Source organism: Orycteropus afer, unplaced genomic scaffold (genome assembly GCF_000298275.1).
Source record: "Orycteropus afer afer isolate SDZICR_OR568_19922 unplaced genomic scaffold, OryAfe1.0 scaffold00069, whole genome shotgun sequence".
Lineage (NCBI taxonomy): Eukaryota > Metazoa > Chordata > Mammalia > Tubulidentata > Orycteropodidae > Orycteropus > Orycteropus afer.
This window is the reverse complement of record NW_006921656.1, coordinates 3,679,129-3,699,449: the sequence shown is the minus strand read 5'-3', so window position 1 is coordinate 3,699,449 and position 20,321 is coordinate 3,679,129. Positions and strand designations below refer to the sequence as shown.

The 20,321-nt window shown below is 47.0% G+C and overlaps 1 protein-coding gene across 1 annotated transcript in view; it reads right to left on the bottom strand.

The window, feature by feature from the left end:
* The window catches only part of COL22A1 (collagen type XXII alpha 1 chain), a 291,312-nt gene that overhangs the window by 72,786 nt on the left and 198,205 nt on the right, over window positions 1-20,321 (bottom strand). Inside the window, exons 37-41 of the mRNA XM_007940570.1 lie at window positions 17,751-17,786; window positions 15,928-15,981; window positions 13,949-13,993; window positions 9,495-9,542; window positions 1,943-2,056 (exon numbers count right to left, since the gene is read on the bottom strand). Coding sequence (XP_007938761.1) covers window positions 1,943-2,056; window positions 9,495-9,542; window positions 13,949-13,993; window positions 15,928-15,981; window positions 17,751-17,786 — 297 coding nt within the window. The remainder of the gene's footprint in view (window positions 1-1,942; window positions 2,057-9,494; window positions 9,543-13,948; window positions 13,994-15,927; window positions 15,982-17,750; window positions 17,787-20,321) is intronic.

The following is a 20,321-nucleotide window of genomic DNA, read 5'->3' as shown; positions in this document are numbered from 1 at the left end:
TGAGCTGACCACAATCCTTGCCAGCAGTTTATGGGCAACCTCCTGAGAGACTGAGCCAGAACCACCCAGCTCAACTACTGCTCAGTCCCTGCCCCTCAGAAATGGTGAGGTAATGAAAGTTTGTTGTTTTAAGCCACTAAGTTTGGGGGCAGTTTACAACACAGTGACAGGTAAAGTGAAATATATATTTGCCTTGATCATTCACTCATTTTCTTATTGCAACAGGCCTTCCCTCTCTTCTTAGCTGTATGTATACTCTACAAACCTGAGTATTTACACACATGCGTATATATGCACACACGTACACATTCTGTCTGTGCCTTACCATAACTTTCATTGAGTCTAACTTCCTGAGTGTCAGCACAGAGCGGAGGAGCTGCCTGACCCCGAGGATGGCCTGCTACAGGTGGGAGAATGGGGGCCCTGGCCACTGTCATGTCCTGCTGTGAGGAGTGGAGCACTGGGTGGAAAGCTGACTCAGAAGTTGACTTAGTGAGTGGCTCTGAACACCGTAATTGTTTGAGTTCTTTTTAAAAACACACATATCTGAGGATTCTCCCCAGTGATTTGATGTAAAGGGCCTGGGTGGAGGGTCCTAGAAATGGTTTATCTAAAAATCTCCCTAAGGGACTTAAAGATGCCTCCCTGAGAACCACTCAACGAGACAGTATCAAAATATTCTTACAATACTTAGAATCTTTTGGATTAAGTCTCCTAGAATCAAGCCCAAAGATGTACTCATCTTAATCAACTAAGCCTGTTCAAAAGCAGGCTGAAGTGGGCAGGGGGAGCTGACACCAATATAAAAAGATTCAAGCAAGCTTGTTTACTGCCCCATATCTTGTGATGCAAGAAATGCTACAAATCAAATAAATACTTATTTTGATGACTTGATTATCAGGAGAATTGGCTTAAATGAAAGAAGCCTTGGTCAAATCAGTTTTGGAACTGCCCCGTGTCCTCCTGCAAGGACCTGGAGTGTGACGGAGGAAGAGCATGGATTGTGGCCACTGTGGGGCCGATGCTAAAATCACTTATGTATCTGGGTCTGTGGAAAATGAAGGGGATGCTACTTGAAGATCAGAATAAAAGTCACATCTCAAATGTTGTGTTTGTATGTCTCTTACCCACCCCCCAACTCCACCACATGACCTTGAACTCCATAAGCATAGAGCCATCATGTCTGATGCATAATATAAAACAAATGTGCTCTTAAACAGGTAACTGATAAGAATTAACAGGTGGGTGGATGAATGGATGGATGGAGGGATGGATGGGTAGATGGATGAATGAGTGGGTGGATGGGTGGGTGGTTGGGTGGATGAGTAGATGGGTGGATGGTTGGGTGGTTGAGTGGGTAGATGGGTGGGTGGATGGGTAGATGGGTGGATGGATGGATGGATGGATGGATGGGTGGATGGGTAGATGGATGGATAGGTGGGTGGATGGTCGGTGAATGGGTAGATGGATGGGTGGGTGAATGGATGGATGGATGGATGGATGGGTGGATGGGTGGGTGGATAGACAGATGGACAGATGGATGGATGATAGGTGGTGGATGATTCTACAAAGTGTAGCTGCCTCTCTTTGTGTCTGTTGCATAGTAGATGCTCAAAAGTTCTTGGATAGAAGGAAGAAAGAAAAGGGGAAGGAAGGAGTAATGGTGGGAGGAGAAAGAAGGGAGGAAGGAAGAGTGACTACGTGTTTAGACATCCGAATGCACTGCAATGTCACAGTCAACATTCTCTTATAATGATAAAGAGCCATCAACGCCATTTCTCACCATTTCCATGGCTGTGTCTCCTCCACTTGGTGCTCCTTGGCTGTCTTAAATCCTCACAGCCTGAGCGCCTTGGAAGGGAGGAGGGGCAGCTTTGGCATCTCCAGCATGGTACCCCATTTCATTGCAATGATAGACACCAAGTGTTCCTTTTCTCCTTACCTTTTTCCCTTCGGTGCCTTCTCTCCCTTGTTTTCCTGGGAGTCCTTTGTCCCCTTTAAAACCTGGCAGACCAGGGAGGCCTGGGGGACCAGGAGGGCAATCACTGCACACATCCTGAGAGACAGAGAATATGCATAAATAATGCCTTGGCTTGTAAAGCAAAGGAAGCCCATAGCTCCTGTCTCCGTCTCTGGACAGGATGGTGCCACTCAATGATGTCAAAGCACACAGGTGCATCAAGTCGTAACCCAGACAGTTTAGAGTCACATCTTGCATTTTTATTATCTTCATTGAAAGTTACACCCCAGCCCTAAAGTATCTATACTATTACCTCCTCTCACCCCACTTTGGGCACTTGGGGCACTCAGACTGCTGGGGGCATGGCCCAAGAAAATGATGTCAAAAATCCGTGGACCAATGTTTGTGAGCATTTAAAAATACTCACAGTGCAGATTTCATGCAAGCATTTAGTACTGCCAAAAATAGCACGCTGCGTCCCTAGGGCTAGTGACAAAACAAAGCTGTCCCAGGGTTGCCTAAGTAAAGGGAGCTCTGAACAGAGAAGCAGAATAAAGGCAGGCACATGCCCCAGGACACTTGCTGGGACACACAATGCAAGCTTCAGGTCATGCTGCCACTGTTCTTTGTCCCAGCAGGCATTCCATAAGCACCTCCTGGGACTGCCACTTCTTTGGGGCCGGTGAGTGCTGTCCTTGGAATGAACTGAAAGTTCTCTCAGTCCAGGGAACAAGTTTTCTAATTTGTGTACTCTCTGGATCTCAAAGTTTAGAGCACAGTGTGCACCAAGTACAACTCACTGACTTGACGACACCGTGTGCTTGTGAGTTGCCAATGAGTGGGCTCCGACTCACAGCAACCCCCTGTACAACTGAATGACACGTTGCCTAGTCCTGTGCCATCTCTACAATCACAAGGATACTTAAGCCCATTTCTGTGGCCACTGTGTAGTTTGAGTGCCTCCCAACCTGGGGGCTTATCTTCCAGCATTCTGCTGGACAATATCTGTTGTGATCCGGAGGGCTTTCATAACTGGCTGACTTTCAGAAGTAGGTTGCCAGTCCTTTCTTCCTAGTCTTTGTCCAGAAGCTCTGCTGACACCTGTCCTCTATGAATGATCCTACTGGTATTTAAAGTACTGTCCGCACAGCTTCCAGCATGATAGCAACATGTAAGCCACCACAGTAGACAAACAGATGGTGGCACCAACTCTACCCAACTTCACATCCCGGCTCATTGGACTACTTCCCCCAAGCGCTTTGCTCCAATCCTCCCTCCCTCCTCCCCTCCTCTATCTCTGTGATAAGGGTTAAATGGGATAAGACAAATAAGACACTTAGAATAGCGTTAAGATAGATAATGACACCCAATACACTCAGCTGTTACTACTGATTCATGCAATCAACCACTTGCTCACTGAAAACATACTTGTAAGAGTCTATTCTTGGGCACTGTGCTTAAAGACCACAGGTGGTGTACAGTCTTGAAGAGCTCATGGTCAAGTGGCAGGAACTGACCCGAAATAAGTACATTAACTACTACGTTTCAAGTGCTTCACAGAGGGGTCCACAAAGGCAGATGGAACCTACACTGGTTCATGCGGCAACAAGGTGAAGTTCTGGGTGGTGTGCCATTACTCCTCACCTCTGACTTCATGAGGGAAGAGTTTTTCTGTCACTAGACAACCTTCCTTTTACCTGTCTCACTCTTACTCAGTCATGAAGATTCTTCAGAAGTCTCCTATACCAAGAAGTCTTTCTGATTGCTTCACACTGGATATCGGTTCTGTGTTCCCATGGACCCCGGGGTCCCCACTATTGAAGCACTTGTCTTGGTGTTGACGGGTCTGTTTATAACTCGATCTCCATCCCTACTAGACACAAGGTGTGAGCTCTCAGAGATGGGGCTGGTTTACTTTTATATGTCCCATTTGGTGCAGACAGGCTGCCAACCACCCGACCAACCAACTGACCAGCCACCTGACCTTCTGCTGTCTTGGGCCATCTTCTTTTATGAATGGTTTGAGAAGTTGGTTGCATTTTTTGGGGGAGGTGTTGGGAAGTCCTAAATATTAGGGTATGTGAAACAAAAGTGAATGGAAGAAGCAGAAGGAAATTTTTGCTTGCTATTGTTTTGTTTAGTTCTGGTGGTGCAATGCTTAAGACATTTGGCTGCTAACCAAAAGGTCAGTGGTTCAAACCCACCAGCTGGTCCATGGAAAAAAGATGAGGTGGTCTGCTTCCATAAAGACTTATAGCCTTGGAGAGCCAGTGGGGAATGCTATGAGTCAGACTCAACCTGATGGCAGGGAGCTTGGCTTTTTGGAGTTGCTGTTTACAGAGTTGCAGAGTAACAGAGCTGGAAGGAACTCACCTACACTTAGACTTTCTCTTCTAGTTTTTTAAAATGTGATTCAACTGTGAAACACATCACTGGATGGCAGGAGAGCAGAGCTAGCCCAGACACAGCTGGAATTCTGGCCACTGGTATGTTGCTTAACTTGGACAGGGCACGGCAGTGGGAATCTTTTTTTGCAATGGGACCCACAATTTAGAGTCATTGTATTTGAGTAATAAACAGACACTGATGGCCAGGTCACTGGTTTGTTGTACTATGGTGGCTTGTGAGAAAGAAATGAGAACATGAATGCAAAAGGCATGAAGCAGTGCCAGGCACATGGTGGAGCATGGTGAATCCAAGCTTCCACACGCACCGTTGTAGTCTGGGGTATTACTTTCCTGCTGGGCTGCATTGTTTTGCTTTCTTTGCAGATCAGACATCCTTGTTCATCAGACATCCTTGTTCACCAATGCTATTACTGCTGGGTGCTGTCGGGTCGACTCTGACTCCTAGCGACCCCGTGTATAGCAGATGAAACTCTGCCCAGTCTTGGTCCTTCACAATAGTAGGTGTGGTTGATCCCATTGCTGCAGCCACTTTGTCAGTCCATCTTTTTGAGGGTCTTCCTTTTTTTCCCACTGACCCTTTGCTTTACCAGCATGATGTCCTTCTCCAGGGATTGGTCCCTCCTGATGACATGCTGACGGTAAGTGAGATGAAGTCTCGCCGCCCTCACCTCTAAGAAGCATATGTTTTCCAAGACATATGTGTTCATTCTTCTGGCAGTCCACGGTATGTATAGTCAATATTCTTCACCAGCACCATAATTCAAATGCACCAATTCTTCTTTCATTGTGTAGCTTTTGCATGCACATGAGGTGATTGAAAATACTGTGGCTTGAGTCAGGCACACCTTAGTCTTCAGTGTGACCTCTTTGCCTTTTAACACTTCAAGGTCTTTTGTAGCAGATTTGCTAAGTGCAACATGTCATTCATCATCCTAGTTCCTAATTCTGCAATTGACTGGGTCATCCCAAGCAAGTCACTTAATCCATCTGGGTGAACTTCCTTATCTGTAAACAAGGACCACTCTACTAATTTAGAAAACTGCCATGAAATTCAAATGAAATCATGTGTGCAAAGCACTTGCATACTGCAGGATCCCTGGTGTACAATCTATAACTGGCGACTGCCTTAAGGTCTCAACCCCTTCCTTTGGTCTGAGACATTCTCAGTGAACCCACCTCATTGTACCATGTTCAGTTTGGTGCGTGGGACAAGGTGATGCTCAAAGATGTCTACCACAGGAAAGAATGCCACGGCCTTTGCAACATGGAAGAAAGGCAACTGTTGTTTCCCAGGAGTGCAAATAGCCTCCATGCCACCTCAGCTATTGCTGTGTTGTGGTGGTGGTTGTTCGGTGCTATCGAGTTGACTCTGACTCATAGTGCCCCAGGTATGTACAGAGTGGAACTGCTTCACAGGGTGTTCAGAGCATCACCGTTCAGAAGCAAACTGCCAGGCCCTTCTTCTGTGGTGCCTCTCAGTGGACTAAAACCTCCAACCTTTCAGCTCATAGTTAAGGGCTCAGCCTTTCATTCGCCTCACTCAGGGATGCCCCTCGCCACATACCTGAGTCTGCACTACAATACTGCCACCTAGGAGGAGTGTAGCCTATTTTGCAATACCTCTGGGAACCCACTACCTGCCTGCACTCCATCACACGGTGGCAGGATGTCTGTGTCACACAAAGATGAGGTTGGCTAGCAGGAAGGTTAGGCACAAGGGCTTTGGGGTAGGTCACAATGGCCGTGCCTTGGCTTTGCCACTGCCCAGCTCTGTGACCTTCAACCTGTGACCTCCAACAAGCCATGTAACCATCTGTGCCTCAACACCCTCGCCTGTGAAGTGCAGAGTGCAAGAGAACCCTCCCTCCCAGGGCTGTTTGCAAGGATCTGAAGAGACCATATTCATGCAGAGGCATCTCCTGGAGACCTGGGGGGAGTCTTCCTGGGCAAAGATCCAATGGCAGAAGCTCATTGGACAGGAACTCCTAGGAGACTAACTGTCCACCCAGGCAGTTTTCCAACTATAAGGGTGAGCTATAGGATGCCGTAGAACTCTCTGGGGCAGAGGTAAATTTCCGATAAAAAAAGATGCCTTCTCAGATGCCAGCACTGGGGCCAGACCAGCAGCCTTGAACCTGCAATACCTAGGTGAAGCAGCTGACCACACAACACGGCAAGCTAAAGACAGTTGGCTGCACACTTGGCAAAAGTGACCTCTCCTGGCTGCTGTCAACAGGCTTTACAGGAAAGGGGCATCTCAGTGGGACCAAGGGGCCTCCAGCCCCCCCCCCCCATACAGTTACAGTGTTCACACCCATCCATGGTTCCCAGGTATTCGGATGAACTGCATCCTTTGGCACAAAGGGAATACTTGACCAGGTATCTGTCTCAACGCAAGAGCCAAGATGAACAATTCCTAGCCTTGTCAGCACTCATCACTGTTATTGTTGGCAGAGAAATCAGAGTGTTTTGAGGTTGAAATCCTTTGACAGGGGAGGTGATGTAAATCCAGTTCCTTCCAGAGCAATGGGATTATGAAAAATGATGGAGGGTAATAAAGGCTGCAATCAACAAGGGACTGATCAATAAAGAGTGGTTTCTTGTCATGTCCTTGACATGGAAAAATACTCTCTCTCTTGTCAATAAAATTCAGTAACGACTGCACCGCTCCTCCTTTTTAATAAAATGTGTAATTCTCCATCATGGCATCACAGTGTGCAGTGAGATTAAAAGTCCTGCATTTCCCAGAAGGTTTTCTTTCTTTCTTTTTCTTTTTTATTTCTTCTTCTCTTTGTCCCTGGGTCTCACGCGTGAATTAAGGATCTTCTGACATCACCTGAGTTTTTCCTACAAGAGCAGAGGGAGTGGTTTTCACACAAAATCCAGTGGCAAGCATCACCAGCCCTCGGACACAGGCTTAAAGGGTTGTTGTGTTATCGACTTGATTCCGACTCATGGCGACCCATGTGTGTCCGAGTAGACCTGTGCTCCATCGAGCTCCCAATGGCTGCTATTTTGGAGGTAGATCACCAGACCTTTCTTCTGAGGCTCCTCTGGATGCTTTTGAACAGCCAGCCTTTCAGTCAGCAGTTAAATACGTCACCAGGGCTCCTCAAAGCTTAAAGGGGAAACAGCAAAAGGGGGTCTGTCATAGTCACTGTAGTAAGATGGGTTTTCTTGTTTTTTCTGTATCATACCTCTCGCCCCAGTCCCCTGCTTGCTCACAGCATCCTCTAAGTTGTAAGGTCCTTGGCCAGGCATCTGGCCACCTCCACAATCTAACCTTTGGATATGATCCAGCCCTGACCTGGCCAATGCCAACCAAGGCATGCCTAACTTCTCAAGGTCTTTGCCACTCACAGAAAAAGAGAACATGACTCTGGGAACCAGAGAAGTCTGCAGTCAAATCCCACTCCTCCTAACCCAGGGACCCAGCAGCTGGCTTTGCTCCCTGCGATGGCTGGAGCTGTGTGTCAACTTGGCTGGACCACGATTCTGTGTGGTTTCAGCAATCGTGATGTGGGTTGTTCCCATGATGGGATGAGATATATATGTGTTGAGCAGCCAATCCATTGAAGGGGAGTTTCCCTGGAGGTGTGGCCTGCTTCCAGTATATTTGTGGACATCCTGGGAAAAGAGACTCTTCTTCTTCTGTGGATCAGGATTCTGTTGTGCTGCCTACAACTGTCTGTGAGCTAACAATCCAGCACTCGGCCTGGAGATCTCGGATTCATCATTCGTTGGAGGCAACAGCCAGTATACTGCCTGCCAACCTTGAGCTCATCAGCCCCTGCAGCTGCAGGAGTCAGGAAAAGCCTCCAGCTTGACGTTTGATCCAAGAACTGGGGACTTGCCAGCTTCTTAAGTGTGTGAGCCATTTTCCTAAGATCAATTTCTCGTTTACTCTCTCTCTCTCTCTAAGTTTTACTGGTTTTGCTTCTTAGAGAACCCAGCCTGACACACTCCCTGAACCTGTGCTCTGGACCCTGGCACCAGCATGACTCACACCAAACTCTTGGACTCTGTCCTGGGTTATGGTCAAAGTCCAGTCTCTGGGATGAGCGAGGCTGGATGCTATTTCTAAGTTACTTATCCTCATGAGGCCTCGATTTCCACACATACAAAACAAGAACAGCAGCAATGCCGATGTCACAGAACCATCATGGAGATTAAATAAGCCATGCCCACCAAGCATCTAGCACAACGCTCCCAGGAGAACTTGCTGCAATGATTGAAACGCTCTGTATCTGCATTGTCCAAAAAGGTAGCCACCAGCCTTGTGTGACTGTATCTGAAATGTGTCCAGTGTGAGCAAGGACCTAAATTTGTTTTTTAATACTTTTTATATTTTTTGTTGGTGGTGTTGAAAATACACAGCAAAACATACACCAATTCAACAGTTTCTCCACACACAGTTCAGTGATACTGTTGACATTCAAGTCGCGTCACTATCCTCACTTTACATTACTGAGCTGTTCCTCCCTCTAACATCAACTTGCCACCCTCCAAGCTTCCTGTCTCATCTTTCAAGTTGCTGTTGTCAATTTGATTCCCTACAGAGAGCTCTTTAAAAAAGCACAATGCTCAAGGCAGACCTGCTTTTCTAATTAAGCTAAACTATTGTTTGGACTAAAGAAGACTTCAGGGGATATTTTTGGTTTAAGGTTCAGGGCCACAGTTTCAGGGGTTCACCCAGTATCCGTGATTCCAGAAAGTCTGGATTCCATGAGAATTTGAAATTGTGTTCTGCACTCCTCTCTTCTGACCAGGATTCTTCTACAGAATCTTTGATCAACATGTTTGGAAATGTAGCCAGGCACCATTTACTTCTTCTGGCCTTATGGCAAAGGACGTAGTTGTTCATGGAGGTAGTCAGCCATGCATTCTGTTTCCTCAGGGACCTGAATTTTGAATTGCATTTAAGTTTACACAAGTGGCCAGTGGCTGCCAAACAGGACAGTGCAGACTCATCACATTACCAGTCACATCATGAGTTCTCAAGGCATGTTGCTGCTGTTGTCATTATTGTCACTATAGAGTTGTTCAGACAAAACACAGGTGATTATTTAGACCTGCAATCCTCTGTTACATTCCAAAACACATGCAGATCGATTTCATGCATTTACCTTAACCAAGAGATTTATGTCCCCTGGAGACAGTGGTAGAGAGGGGCCCTGTCGAAAGGAAGAGAAATAAAATGCATACATACACATGTATATACATGCATGTATGCATATGCACACACATGCATATACACATACAATTTACCCCAGGCATCTTGAGAAACTGAGAGGCCTATGGGCCATAAGCCATAACTTGTACCATATCTGTGCTGTGCCTGGGACAGCAACAGGCCCATTGACATTCTGGCCTGAGTGCCACAAAGGCTGTTCCAAGTGGCCATGGCTGCACAGCCAGCCAGTCCTAGCCACACCTGATTGATGTCAGGTCTTTCTGTCCACAGCCTCCCTCCACTGCCTCCTCTCTTCTCTCAGTGGTCTCCTCTCCACCCAAACCCCCAAGATCAACACCTGATGGGCTGAATGGGTACTGCACAAGTCAAACGGCAGATGCCTGTGATCTGCACTGTCATGGATTTCACAGACAGGCAGCAGCTGTCACTGTCAGTCAGTCACAGCCTAGTATGAATTTAACCCAATGTCCTCAGCTGTCCCAGGTGAAATCAAACTTTAAATGTCATCTGCCACAATGGGCTGAAAGCATCTAATTCTGAAAAGCAGATTTCAGAACTGGAGGGATTACAAAGCCTCTGACAGGCTGTAAACATCTGTTGGTCACTGGATTCACATTCAAGGCTGCTATGAGTTGAAATACAGCCTGTTAGGATTGCGTTCAGCTCAGAGCCCGAGACAGGCTGGAGGCTGGGATCATACTGGGGTGCAAGGCACACAAGGCTACGGAAGAAAATGCAAAGGAAAAGGCAGACAGCTAAAGGGCAGAAGGGATCTTAGACATGGATTGGAGACTGGGGTGCCATTTTGGAAACGTGGAAATTTTGCCACAGAAAAAGAGTACCAGAGGTCACAGAGGGGAAGGTGCTAGGTTTCCCTCTAGAGTATGGGAAGCCTGTGGCCACAATGAAACTTGTCGTGGGTAATTTCTTGTGAATTACAAGCCCAGTCTGGCATCTTGGGGAGGTTTAAACCAAGACATGTCTGTCTATCCCCTTTTGTCTGGACCACTCCTGAAATGGTTTCTGCCACATCCTATGGGCTAGCAGAAGCCAGGTGTGGAGGTAGCATCAATTTGCCCAGGAGCACCACTGTAGAGGTGGGCATGTGTTTGTGTTGCTTGCTCTGCTGGTAGTCTCAAGAATCCGACCAACCCTTCTGGCTACTGCACCTGAGGAGGGGGTACATGCAAGAGACTGGGATTAGATGACCTCCGATTAGGAGGTGCTGAAGAACTAGCTCTGCAGGGAGAATTCACTTGGGTTGCAGCTGCTGCAGACAAGGCAAAGACCCTCCCCCTTGTTATCCTCCAAAGAAACCACCAACCTTTGTAATATTCATTGATTAAAACATTAATTTCAAAAAGGGAAGTGGTTTTAATTTTGAAGCCTAATTTTTCTTTGGGAAGTTGCTAATAATGTGGGTTTTATATTATTTAAATTGGGACATTTTTATACTGCTGGCTTTGCATTATTGGGAACATTTTTACAATGCTTTTTGAGCTCTTTGCATAATTAGAGTGAGCTCTAGTAGCTAGTGTAGTAAGGCATTATTTACAAAGGGAGGACAAACAGGGAGTGGATTTTCAGCCTAGCCACAGCGTGGCCTTGAAGATAATTTAATTAGTGTCTTGTTCTGACCCATTTCTGTATACTTACAGATCTTAAGAAGATACACAAGAACAGTCTATATGGAGGCAATGGCCTCAGGAAGGCAGACTTGGGGTGCATGGCAGACGATCAGCTCCTCCCAGGAGAAGCCACCTACAGATCATGCATTAGGCCCAATGGGTGAAGAAAACCAACAGTTGGAAGATACAGTCTGTTGCCTGTCTAGATCCCCTTCACCTGTTGGAAACTCGAGGAAGGCTGTCCCATCCTCCTGGGGGAAACCCCTGGCCAGTGGCAGACAATATGGATGTGAGAAAGGGCTGTCCCTCCTGCCCTACTCATATCCTAGAGCTTCCCATGGGATCTGGCCCAGGCTAGACTTACCTGAGCCCACATCATCGCCTCACTTTTTCCCTTCCCATACCCTGGTCCCCAATTTCTTGCAGGTTTCACCTGAGAGTAGCTGGCACATGCACACGAATCCCCACTGCAGGCTGTGTTTCCAGAGAACCTAATCTGAGATGTGGGGGAGTCCCTGGGTGAGGGGTTCTATCTGTCCAGGTGAATGCATGGGAGAAACACATCCTGCCCTTCACATTGCTCACTGAGCAATAACAGTGCATTAAAGGATGAATTCAGCAGGCCTGCATTGTTCAAACCCTGCATACTCCAAAAAAGGGCTGGCCCTTTCCCAGATTCGGGGAAGTAACCTCTAAACCCTTGGAATATCCTGCCCCATAAGAGTATCTGTTTAATTAGGGGCTTGGGCCAGGGCAGATAGTTATGATAAGAATGTGATTTAGGGTGGGCACCGGGAATCAGTCTGACCTCTGGTGGGGCTGGAGATACAGTAACTGAAGTTATCCATGCCGTGCTCTGTGCCTACATGACAGAGCCCCCAACAGCCTGAACACCAAAGCTCAGGTAAGCAACACTGGCTGGCAGTACTTCATGTGTGTTGTCACACATCACTAGTGGGATAACTGTACGCTGTCTGTAAAATCCCACCGAGGGAGGATAATTGGAAGCCTGTTCCTGGCCTTTCTTGGACTCCATCCTGTGCATCTTCCCTTTGATCTGTCTGTAGCCTTTCATTGTAATAAACTGGAACCATGAGCAGAACATCTTTTCCTAGTTCTGTGAGTTCTTCTAGTGAATCATGGGACCTGAGAGTGGTCTTGGGCATCCTAAACACAAAGACTATCTGATTGCTGAGACTAGAAAGACCATCATAGACACTGGGTCATATTTGGGACAATGTGTGAGGGTATCGAGTGAATTTAAAGGTAGTCTAAAATAGTCTTTTCCCTCCTCTCTCTCAGCTCTTTTGGCTGCTGTATAAGCAAGTGGTCAAGTTGTCCCTGACCACCAACAAAATTTTCCACTGATCTCACTGGCAAGTCTTCAGTGAAGAGTTTCAGGTCCCATCTAGACATGCCAGGTTCGGAGCTCTGGTAGCATAGTGGCTAAGGCACTTGACTGCTAACCAGAAGGCTGGCGGTTCAAACCCACCAGCCACTCCTCGGAAGGAAGGTTGGGCAATCCTACTTCCGTAGTGATACTGCCTCGGAAACTCAAGGAGGGGTCGCTATGAGTCAGGGCTGACTCAACGGCACATAACAACAACAACAACAACAACATGCTCAGGTCTTTATAGTGCCCAGTAACATGGGTAGGGTGTTTCCGTGCCCACAGAGTCTATGTGCCTGAGGACCTTGTCTAAGCTGGTCACAGGTCACACTTGCAAAGGAGACTGGCAGTCTGTCATATCCATCTTGAGGTGCAGCCTCTGCTCAGGTAAGCATACTGGTTTCTGAAACCAGAAGCTCACTCTTGGGGTCTGTGATTCCCATCTTGATTGCCACTGTTTCTCCCATCTTAGGAACATCTTCACATGAACCCATCCGTGTCTTCTGTATCTGCACAGCCTGCCTTCCCACTCACCCACACAGGTAAAAACAGACTTGGTCATCATCACTGGTCCTTCCCCAGAGGATCCTGCCAAGGCCTGGTTACTCAGCTGTAACTTTTGGGCTTCCCTGGAATTGGCCACCCACTCAGTTTCCTTGATAATGAATGTGGGTGCCTACAGGGACCTGGGGCCAGACTGGGGCCAATTGCCCAGGACCAAGCACTCAGGGCAGTGCATCCCTGGTTCAGTATTTCTCAGCATCCACTGTGCTTACTGTGAGAGGTAGGAAGGCTTCTGCCAGTGTTCAAAGTGGGCAGTTGGGAGGTGCTGACATCTCTAGGCAATGGAGTAGGACATGTAGGATGGGATCTATAGCATGTGCTGCCATTCTCCTTTTACTCAACCCTCAGCTGCACATTGTCCACATCCCAGGACCTTGGAAGGCATCACCAACTCACATGCCCACTGGCGTGGGGCTCAGTTGGACCAATGACAGGCACTTCAGTGGGGGAGACTCTGAGCCTGGGGGATTTCTTCACTGTTCCCTTCCTGTCCCAGCTCAAGATTTTTGGTGGTGGCCTGGAACTCACAACTGACTCCTCCCTGGCAGTTCCTTTTCCATCATTTTCACTTTTTCTGGGGTCTGAAAATACCATTTCCTCCCCTTGTTTCTTTAGGCCCATGGTAGTATGGACTGCCCATTAGTTCATATCTGGGCATCTCAGCCTTCCAAATTAGTTCCCTCTGCCCACACCCCTGCACAAAACTCTTTTATAATGGCTCCTGAACCATCTGAGTTGCATTTTATTTCTTGCCATAGCCCTGACTGATTCTCAGTATTCATCCAGAAAAGTAAGATGACGTACTGGTTTGCCAGGAGGCCCCCTTTCTCCTGGATTTCCTGGCACGCCCTAAGGAGAAAAAGAAAGAAAAAGAGCATTAACTTCGCTCAGCACATGGTGCTGACTCACTCTACCCAACCTCTCTATCTTTCAGATGTAATCCAATGAAAAATCACCCAGCCATGAAGATGGGCACCAATAAAAATTCATGGTTTCTACTCTCAGCTGAATACCAGGGTTCCCAGGAAATATTCAGTGGTGGTAAAAGTTTACAACAGTCAGCTCTGCCTCCAGTGACCCCTGTCCAAAACCCAAACCAAGTCCTGTACCCAGGACATGTGCACATGGACACATACACACTCATGTAATCACACATGACTGTTCACAACTGTCAGCTCTGCCTCCAGTAACCCCTATCCAAACCACAAAACCCAAACCAAGTCCTGCACACAATGTCTGAACATGTACATGCACACATTCATGTACACTCTCACTCACACACACACACTCACGCTTACACATGCCTGTTTACAACTATCAGCTCTGCCTCCAGTGACCTCCATCCAAAACACAAACCAAGTCCTGCACACAATGTCTGAACACATACATACACACACTCACATACTCTCACACACACACACTCACATGTGCCTGTTTACAACTGTCAGCTCTGCCTCCAGTGACCCCTATCCAAAACACAAACACAAACCAAACCCTGTACACAAAGTGTGTGCACACACACACTCCTGCACATACACTCACACACACCTGTTTACAACAGTCAGCTCTGCCTCCAGTGACCCCTATCCAAAAAACCAAGTCCTGCACCCAGGGCATGTGCACATGGACACATACACACTCATGCAGTCACACATGACTGTTCACAACTGTCAGCTCTGCCTCCAGTGACCCCTATCCAAACCACAAAACCCAAAATAACTCCTACAGATTGCACGTGCACACACACATACTCACACACATACACACATTCTGTCAGTTATATATACTCTCACAGTCGTACACACATTCATGCTCACACACACATTACACTCACACACACATTCATACACATCTGTTCTCAACATCCACCATCTTTTTCCAAACACAAGCAGAAGGACAGGCTTTGAAAAGGAGGAGGTATTTCTGTTGGACGGGCCATAAGAAGGTCATGTTGAGAGCGGGGTAGTAAATCTCTATGTCTAGACGGGAACAGAGAGAATCCTGTTCTCTGAAAAAAATCCAAGGAAAGGAAGGGGAAGGGGATTATCCTTCCTGCTCACAAGGAACTAAAACTCTAGATGTGGAAGATGTGTCTAAGCAATTAATACCACTGGTACTGGTGCCAGACATCTTTGTCCTGTGAGAACTCAGAGTTGTCAATCATCCCTTTGAACAATAAGTATGTACTGAGTCCTTCTATGCACCTGGGTTGCTGCTAGGCAACACTGGCCCACTGGGTTGCTGCTAGGCAACACTGGCCCACAGGTGCATATGACATGGTCTTTACCTCTGGGAGCTCAGCTCTACCTGAGCAAGAGCCAGACAATGGGGACTGCAAAGTAGGAAATATGCCTCCCCTATGGGGAGTCTGCATACTTCCAGGGAAGGGTCAGGAACACGACCACAGAGAACGCAGTACCTGGCTGGCTAGATATATAACGCTGACATAAAGTGGGAGAGATCGTATGGGATACCCAGGTGCTTACAAGGCTCTGAAACATAACACAAAAGCTGAAGAAATAAAACTGGATGTGATCAAATTAGAGGCCACAGTAAGAGAACAGCTAGCCAGCTAAATAGATAAATGAACAATAAATGTTGGTCAGGAAGGGTGGGGATGGAGCCCAGCAGCACAGCCTGGGGTTTCCGGAGAGCTCTAGGCTGAGCTATGGAGCCAGCTGCACGTTCAAGGGGACCTGGGGCTGGTCAGTCCCATTGCAGGAGTGGGCCCCCAGGGCAAGCACAGTATCCCGACTGAACCAGTGTAGATCTTCTTTACTTACGTCCTGGCCAGCTGGTCCCCGGGGCCCTGGGAATCCAGGTAAGCCTCGAGATCCCTGGTGAAGAAGAACAGAACACACAGAGTTTCAAGCAAACCTGGTGGACTTCACGGCTGTTATCACGGACATGCCCTGTTTCTATGAGCAATTGAATGTGACAATGTCAAAGCACACCTTGCTCTGGGCTCACTCACCTCCCTGCACCTGTGCATGCTGATGTGTCATTGCACACAGAGAATGCAGTGCTGTCTTGCCCCATGAGCCCCTGCTCTGGGCTCACTCATCTCATGTGCCTAAGCATGCCTGTGTACACTGACATGCTAATATGCACAGAGAACACACTGCCATCTCCCACTGCAGGCTCCTGCTCGGGGCTCACTCATCTCACTGCATCTGTGCATACCTGTGCACAATGACATGGTAACACACATGGAAAACACTGCTGTCCCGTACCATGGGCTCACGCCTGGCCCTGTGCATAGTGGAAAGGGACATGCCCTGAAGTGAGGTGAGCCTGGGCTCAGATCCAAGTCCCCGGCCATGTCCTATGGATAACCAGCCCCTGGGATTGTGGAGATGCTAAATACATCAACTTGTGCAAGCCCTTCCTCCACACACACACCTGGCACAGTGCCCAGTGTCACATACCCAACAGTTACTGACTGATTCCGAATCAGCTCTATAGCAGTGGGTTGGTTTTATATATGTGTACACAGATAGATATAGATACAGAGATAGATATAGATAGATTTATATACAAAAACAATTCCCCTCCCAGTGAAAACGACAGCAGGAAATGGCACAGGTGTCTCTTTACAGAGCTCATTCCTGAAAGCCGTCTCCTGACATAGATCTGCAGGTGGGCTCTGCTCTCTGGTCTGCCACATGCCAGAACTAGGCAACGTGGCCTCTTCTGGATCAAGGGGAAGCACATCTCCCCTTCACACCACCCGCTCTATCTGCAGTCTGCTCAATAACTTCACCAACAACTTTCTCTGACCTCCCGGACCTATCAATTTACTGCTCTGAGCCTGCATTTCCTCATCTGTGAAAATGGGTATAAAACTCCAGGTCGTTCTGAGTTCGGTGATGACATGAATGGGCAGAATTAGAAATCAGTGCACATGACATGATGCCTGGCATCATGACAGCTGTGCACCCACAGCTCCTTCTCCAGTGGGGGCAGAGCACAGGAATTCCAGTTTATAGAATGCACAGTCTCCTGCCAAGCATGTGTACACGTATGCTCCCTGGTCCTCTTCAGAACCACCACCTACTGACAGCACCCGTTATTCAGCATACGGTTCCTCTATCCCTTCTCCACAGTGACCCTGAGCATCACCGTGGCACCTACAGTTCAGAGAAACCCCTCATTTGCTCATGGCCACGTGGCTAGGAATGGAGAAGTCAGGAATCAAGATAATTTCTTGTGGCAATTGTCTGATTAAGTTCATTAAAGCACTGTCTTCTGTGGTGGAGCCATGCCAAAAAGCAATGCCAAGCTCTGTTTGCCCAATTCTAAAACAGGAGGGTTAAACAGACACCCCCACCTCCACTTCCTACTCTATCCTCCACAAATCAATCTTACATTTTGAAGAGTGCACTCTGGTTAATGTCAGGAACTTTCAGAAACTCCTTATTTTTTGGCCCCTCCCATTATATTTTTTTTCTTTAAATTCCATGCATTTTGTTGTTGACAATATACACAGCAACACATGCACCAACTCAGCAGGTTCTACATGCACAATCTGGTCCCTGCTAGGTGAAACTGCTCCAGAGAGAAGCCCTCCCCGAGGACCCGGCCCTTTCTTTAAGTCATACTATACCGGTGGTCCCGCCTCTCCCGGTGGTCCAGCAGGGCCCTGAGAAACAAACAGACAAGTCACAATGGAGGAGTGGCCTGCTCCTCACAATGGGACGCACTGTAGCGTATGTCCGCTCCAGGCTTGAGCTGGCCTGCCAAGAGAAGCTCCCATCTTCGAGCTCCAGGGTCACACCCTCTGTGTCCGTGAACAGCCACAGTGTGTTCCAACAAGCCTTTCCTTACGACATTGAGATTTAAACGCCATTTAATTTTCAGAGGTTATAAAAGATTATTCTTCCTTTGATTTTTTTCAACCATTTAAAAATTAGTATGTGCGCTGTACAAAAACAGGCATGAGGCCTTGAGGGGCCCCCAGGATGCAGTCTGTACAGAAACAGGCAGAGACTACATGTGGCCCCAGGATGCCATTTGCCGATGCTTGGTTACAACCTTAAGAAGGAATGGAGAAAGAAAGACCTTAAGGAGACTCACTGCCTTTTTGCCTATGGTAAAAATAAATAAATAAAACATTTGCTGTCAAGTGACTCTGGCCCATGGCAACTCCGTGTGTCTGAGTAGAACCGTGCTCCACATGGTTTGCAATGGCTGGTTCTTCAGAAGCAGGTGGCCAGACCTTTCTTCCGAGGTGCTCCAATAAACCCAAAACCCAAACCCAGTCTTTCTTCTGTGGAGTGGCTGGTGGGTCTGAACCACCAATCTTCCCGTTAGCAGTCAAATGCCTTTGGCACTGCACCACCAGAACTCCAATACAGGTTCATAATGAAAACTTCTTTGAGAATTCATTCTCTAGACCCTGCCCTCACATAGCTATTGGGGCTGTTAAATATAAACATAGTTAAATATGAGCATAGTTTTAGCTCAAAACCAAGACATTTATACATAAAGAGATCCCTGGGTCACCAGCAAAAGCAAATGCACCTCACAGTGTGGCTACAGAATTCTCACAGATACACCCCCAAGGACATGAACTCACAATCTCCAATTACAAAGCTATACACCAGCGTGTCAGTTGACATAACAGCAGAACTAGACTTCCTGTGAACTTCAGAGGGCAGGGTTACCAGATACAGCAAAAAAGGAGATCTGTTCAAAATGATACGGATCTCTGGTGGTGTAGTGGTTAAAGCATTTGACTGCTAACCAAAAGGTAGACAGTTCGAATCCACCAGCCATCCCATGGGAGAAAGATGGGGCAGTTTGCTTCCATAAAGATGACAGGCTTAAAAACCCTCTGGGGCAATTCTACTCTGTCCTACAGGGCCTTGTAAAATCAGAATTGACTCAATGGCAGAGGGTTTTTTTGGTAGTGGGTTCAAAATGACTGAATATATAAAAGAAGGAATCAAACACTGTAAAAAAATAGCATGATGTCATAAAAAAAAAAAAACAGCATTACCAGCAGATACTAAAAAGAGCCAGAAAGAACTTTTAGAAATGAACAATAAAGGCATTGATACAGAAATTTCAGTAAGTAATTAAATGAGCTTGAAACTACTCTGAAATGGGAATTTCCAGGAAGAATGTTATCTAAGGATCATGTTGTTGTTGTTGTTGTTGTTGTTATGTACCATTGAGTCAGACCCGACTCATAGCAACCCCTCCTTAGGTTTCCGAGGCGGTATCTCTATGGAAGTAAATCGTCCAACCTTCCTTCCAAGGAGTGGCTGGTGGGTTTGAACTGCCAGCCTTCTGGTTAGCAGGGTGAAGATTATTTCGTGAGGAGCCTACGACTCCTCAGGCTGCTGACTGACAAAGGAGAGAAACATCATCCACAGGTCCCTGATGGTGATGACAAAGAGCCCCCGTGACAGTCAGTTTCTGGAGTTGTCCTTCTTTCCCTCTTAACCAAAGGACCTGAAAAACCACCAGGATATTGCAGCACCTGTGTTTCCTTTCACCTCTTTCTGAATGAGATTTCCTTCCAAGAATGAATGGAACAGTCACCTAACCTGAGCGTAAGGAGGAGGACTGGCAGGTGTGAAAGGAAAGATGTTTATGGCTGTTGGTCTATGTGCAGGAGTGGTGTCATCTGCTTCACACCGAAGAATGCCATTCTAATCCCTACTGGAAATCTACAGCCCGGGATTTCCACCTCTCCTTGTTACACATGGGAAAACTGAAACTAAAAGCCATTAAAGCAACTTATCCAAAGTCAGCCAGGTACAGCAATGAACTTTGACTCAGAGCAATTGCTCCCTCCACTGTAGCTCTGTCCAATGGCAGGTTAAGTCAATGTACATGTGGATCGACAGGTGTGCATCTGAATTTTGTTCCTTTCAAAGTAACACATTGAGGCTCTGTAATTATTCCAAAAGGGGGACTTCTCAAAAGGCAAAGGTATAAGGGATAGTTTATTACTGATATGGGGAACGCAAGCATGTCATTTTAGAGACATGCTTTGTTCCAAATTAACTAGCATGCTGTACCTCAGTCATGTAACTTGGCCACTAGGCTAGGCTCTGAACTCCTTAATTATGCCACTTAATAGAAAATCCACACGAGAAGGATAGATTTTGTTATTAAAGGTGTTTTGTTATGCTGTTGTTATGTGCCATCAAGTTGGACCCAACTC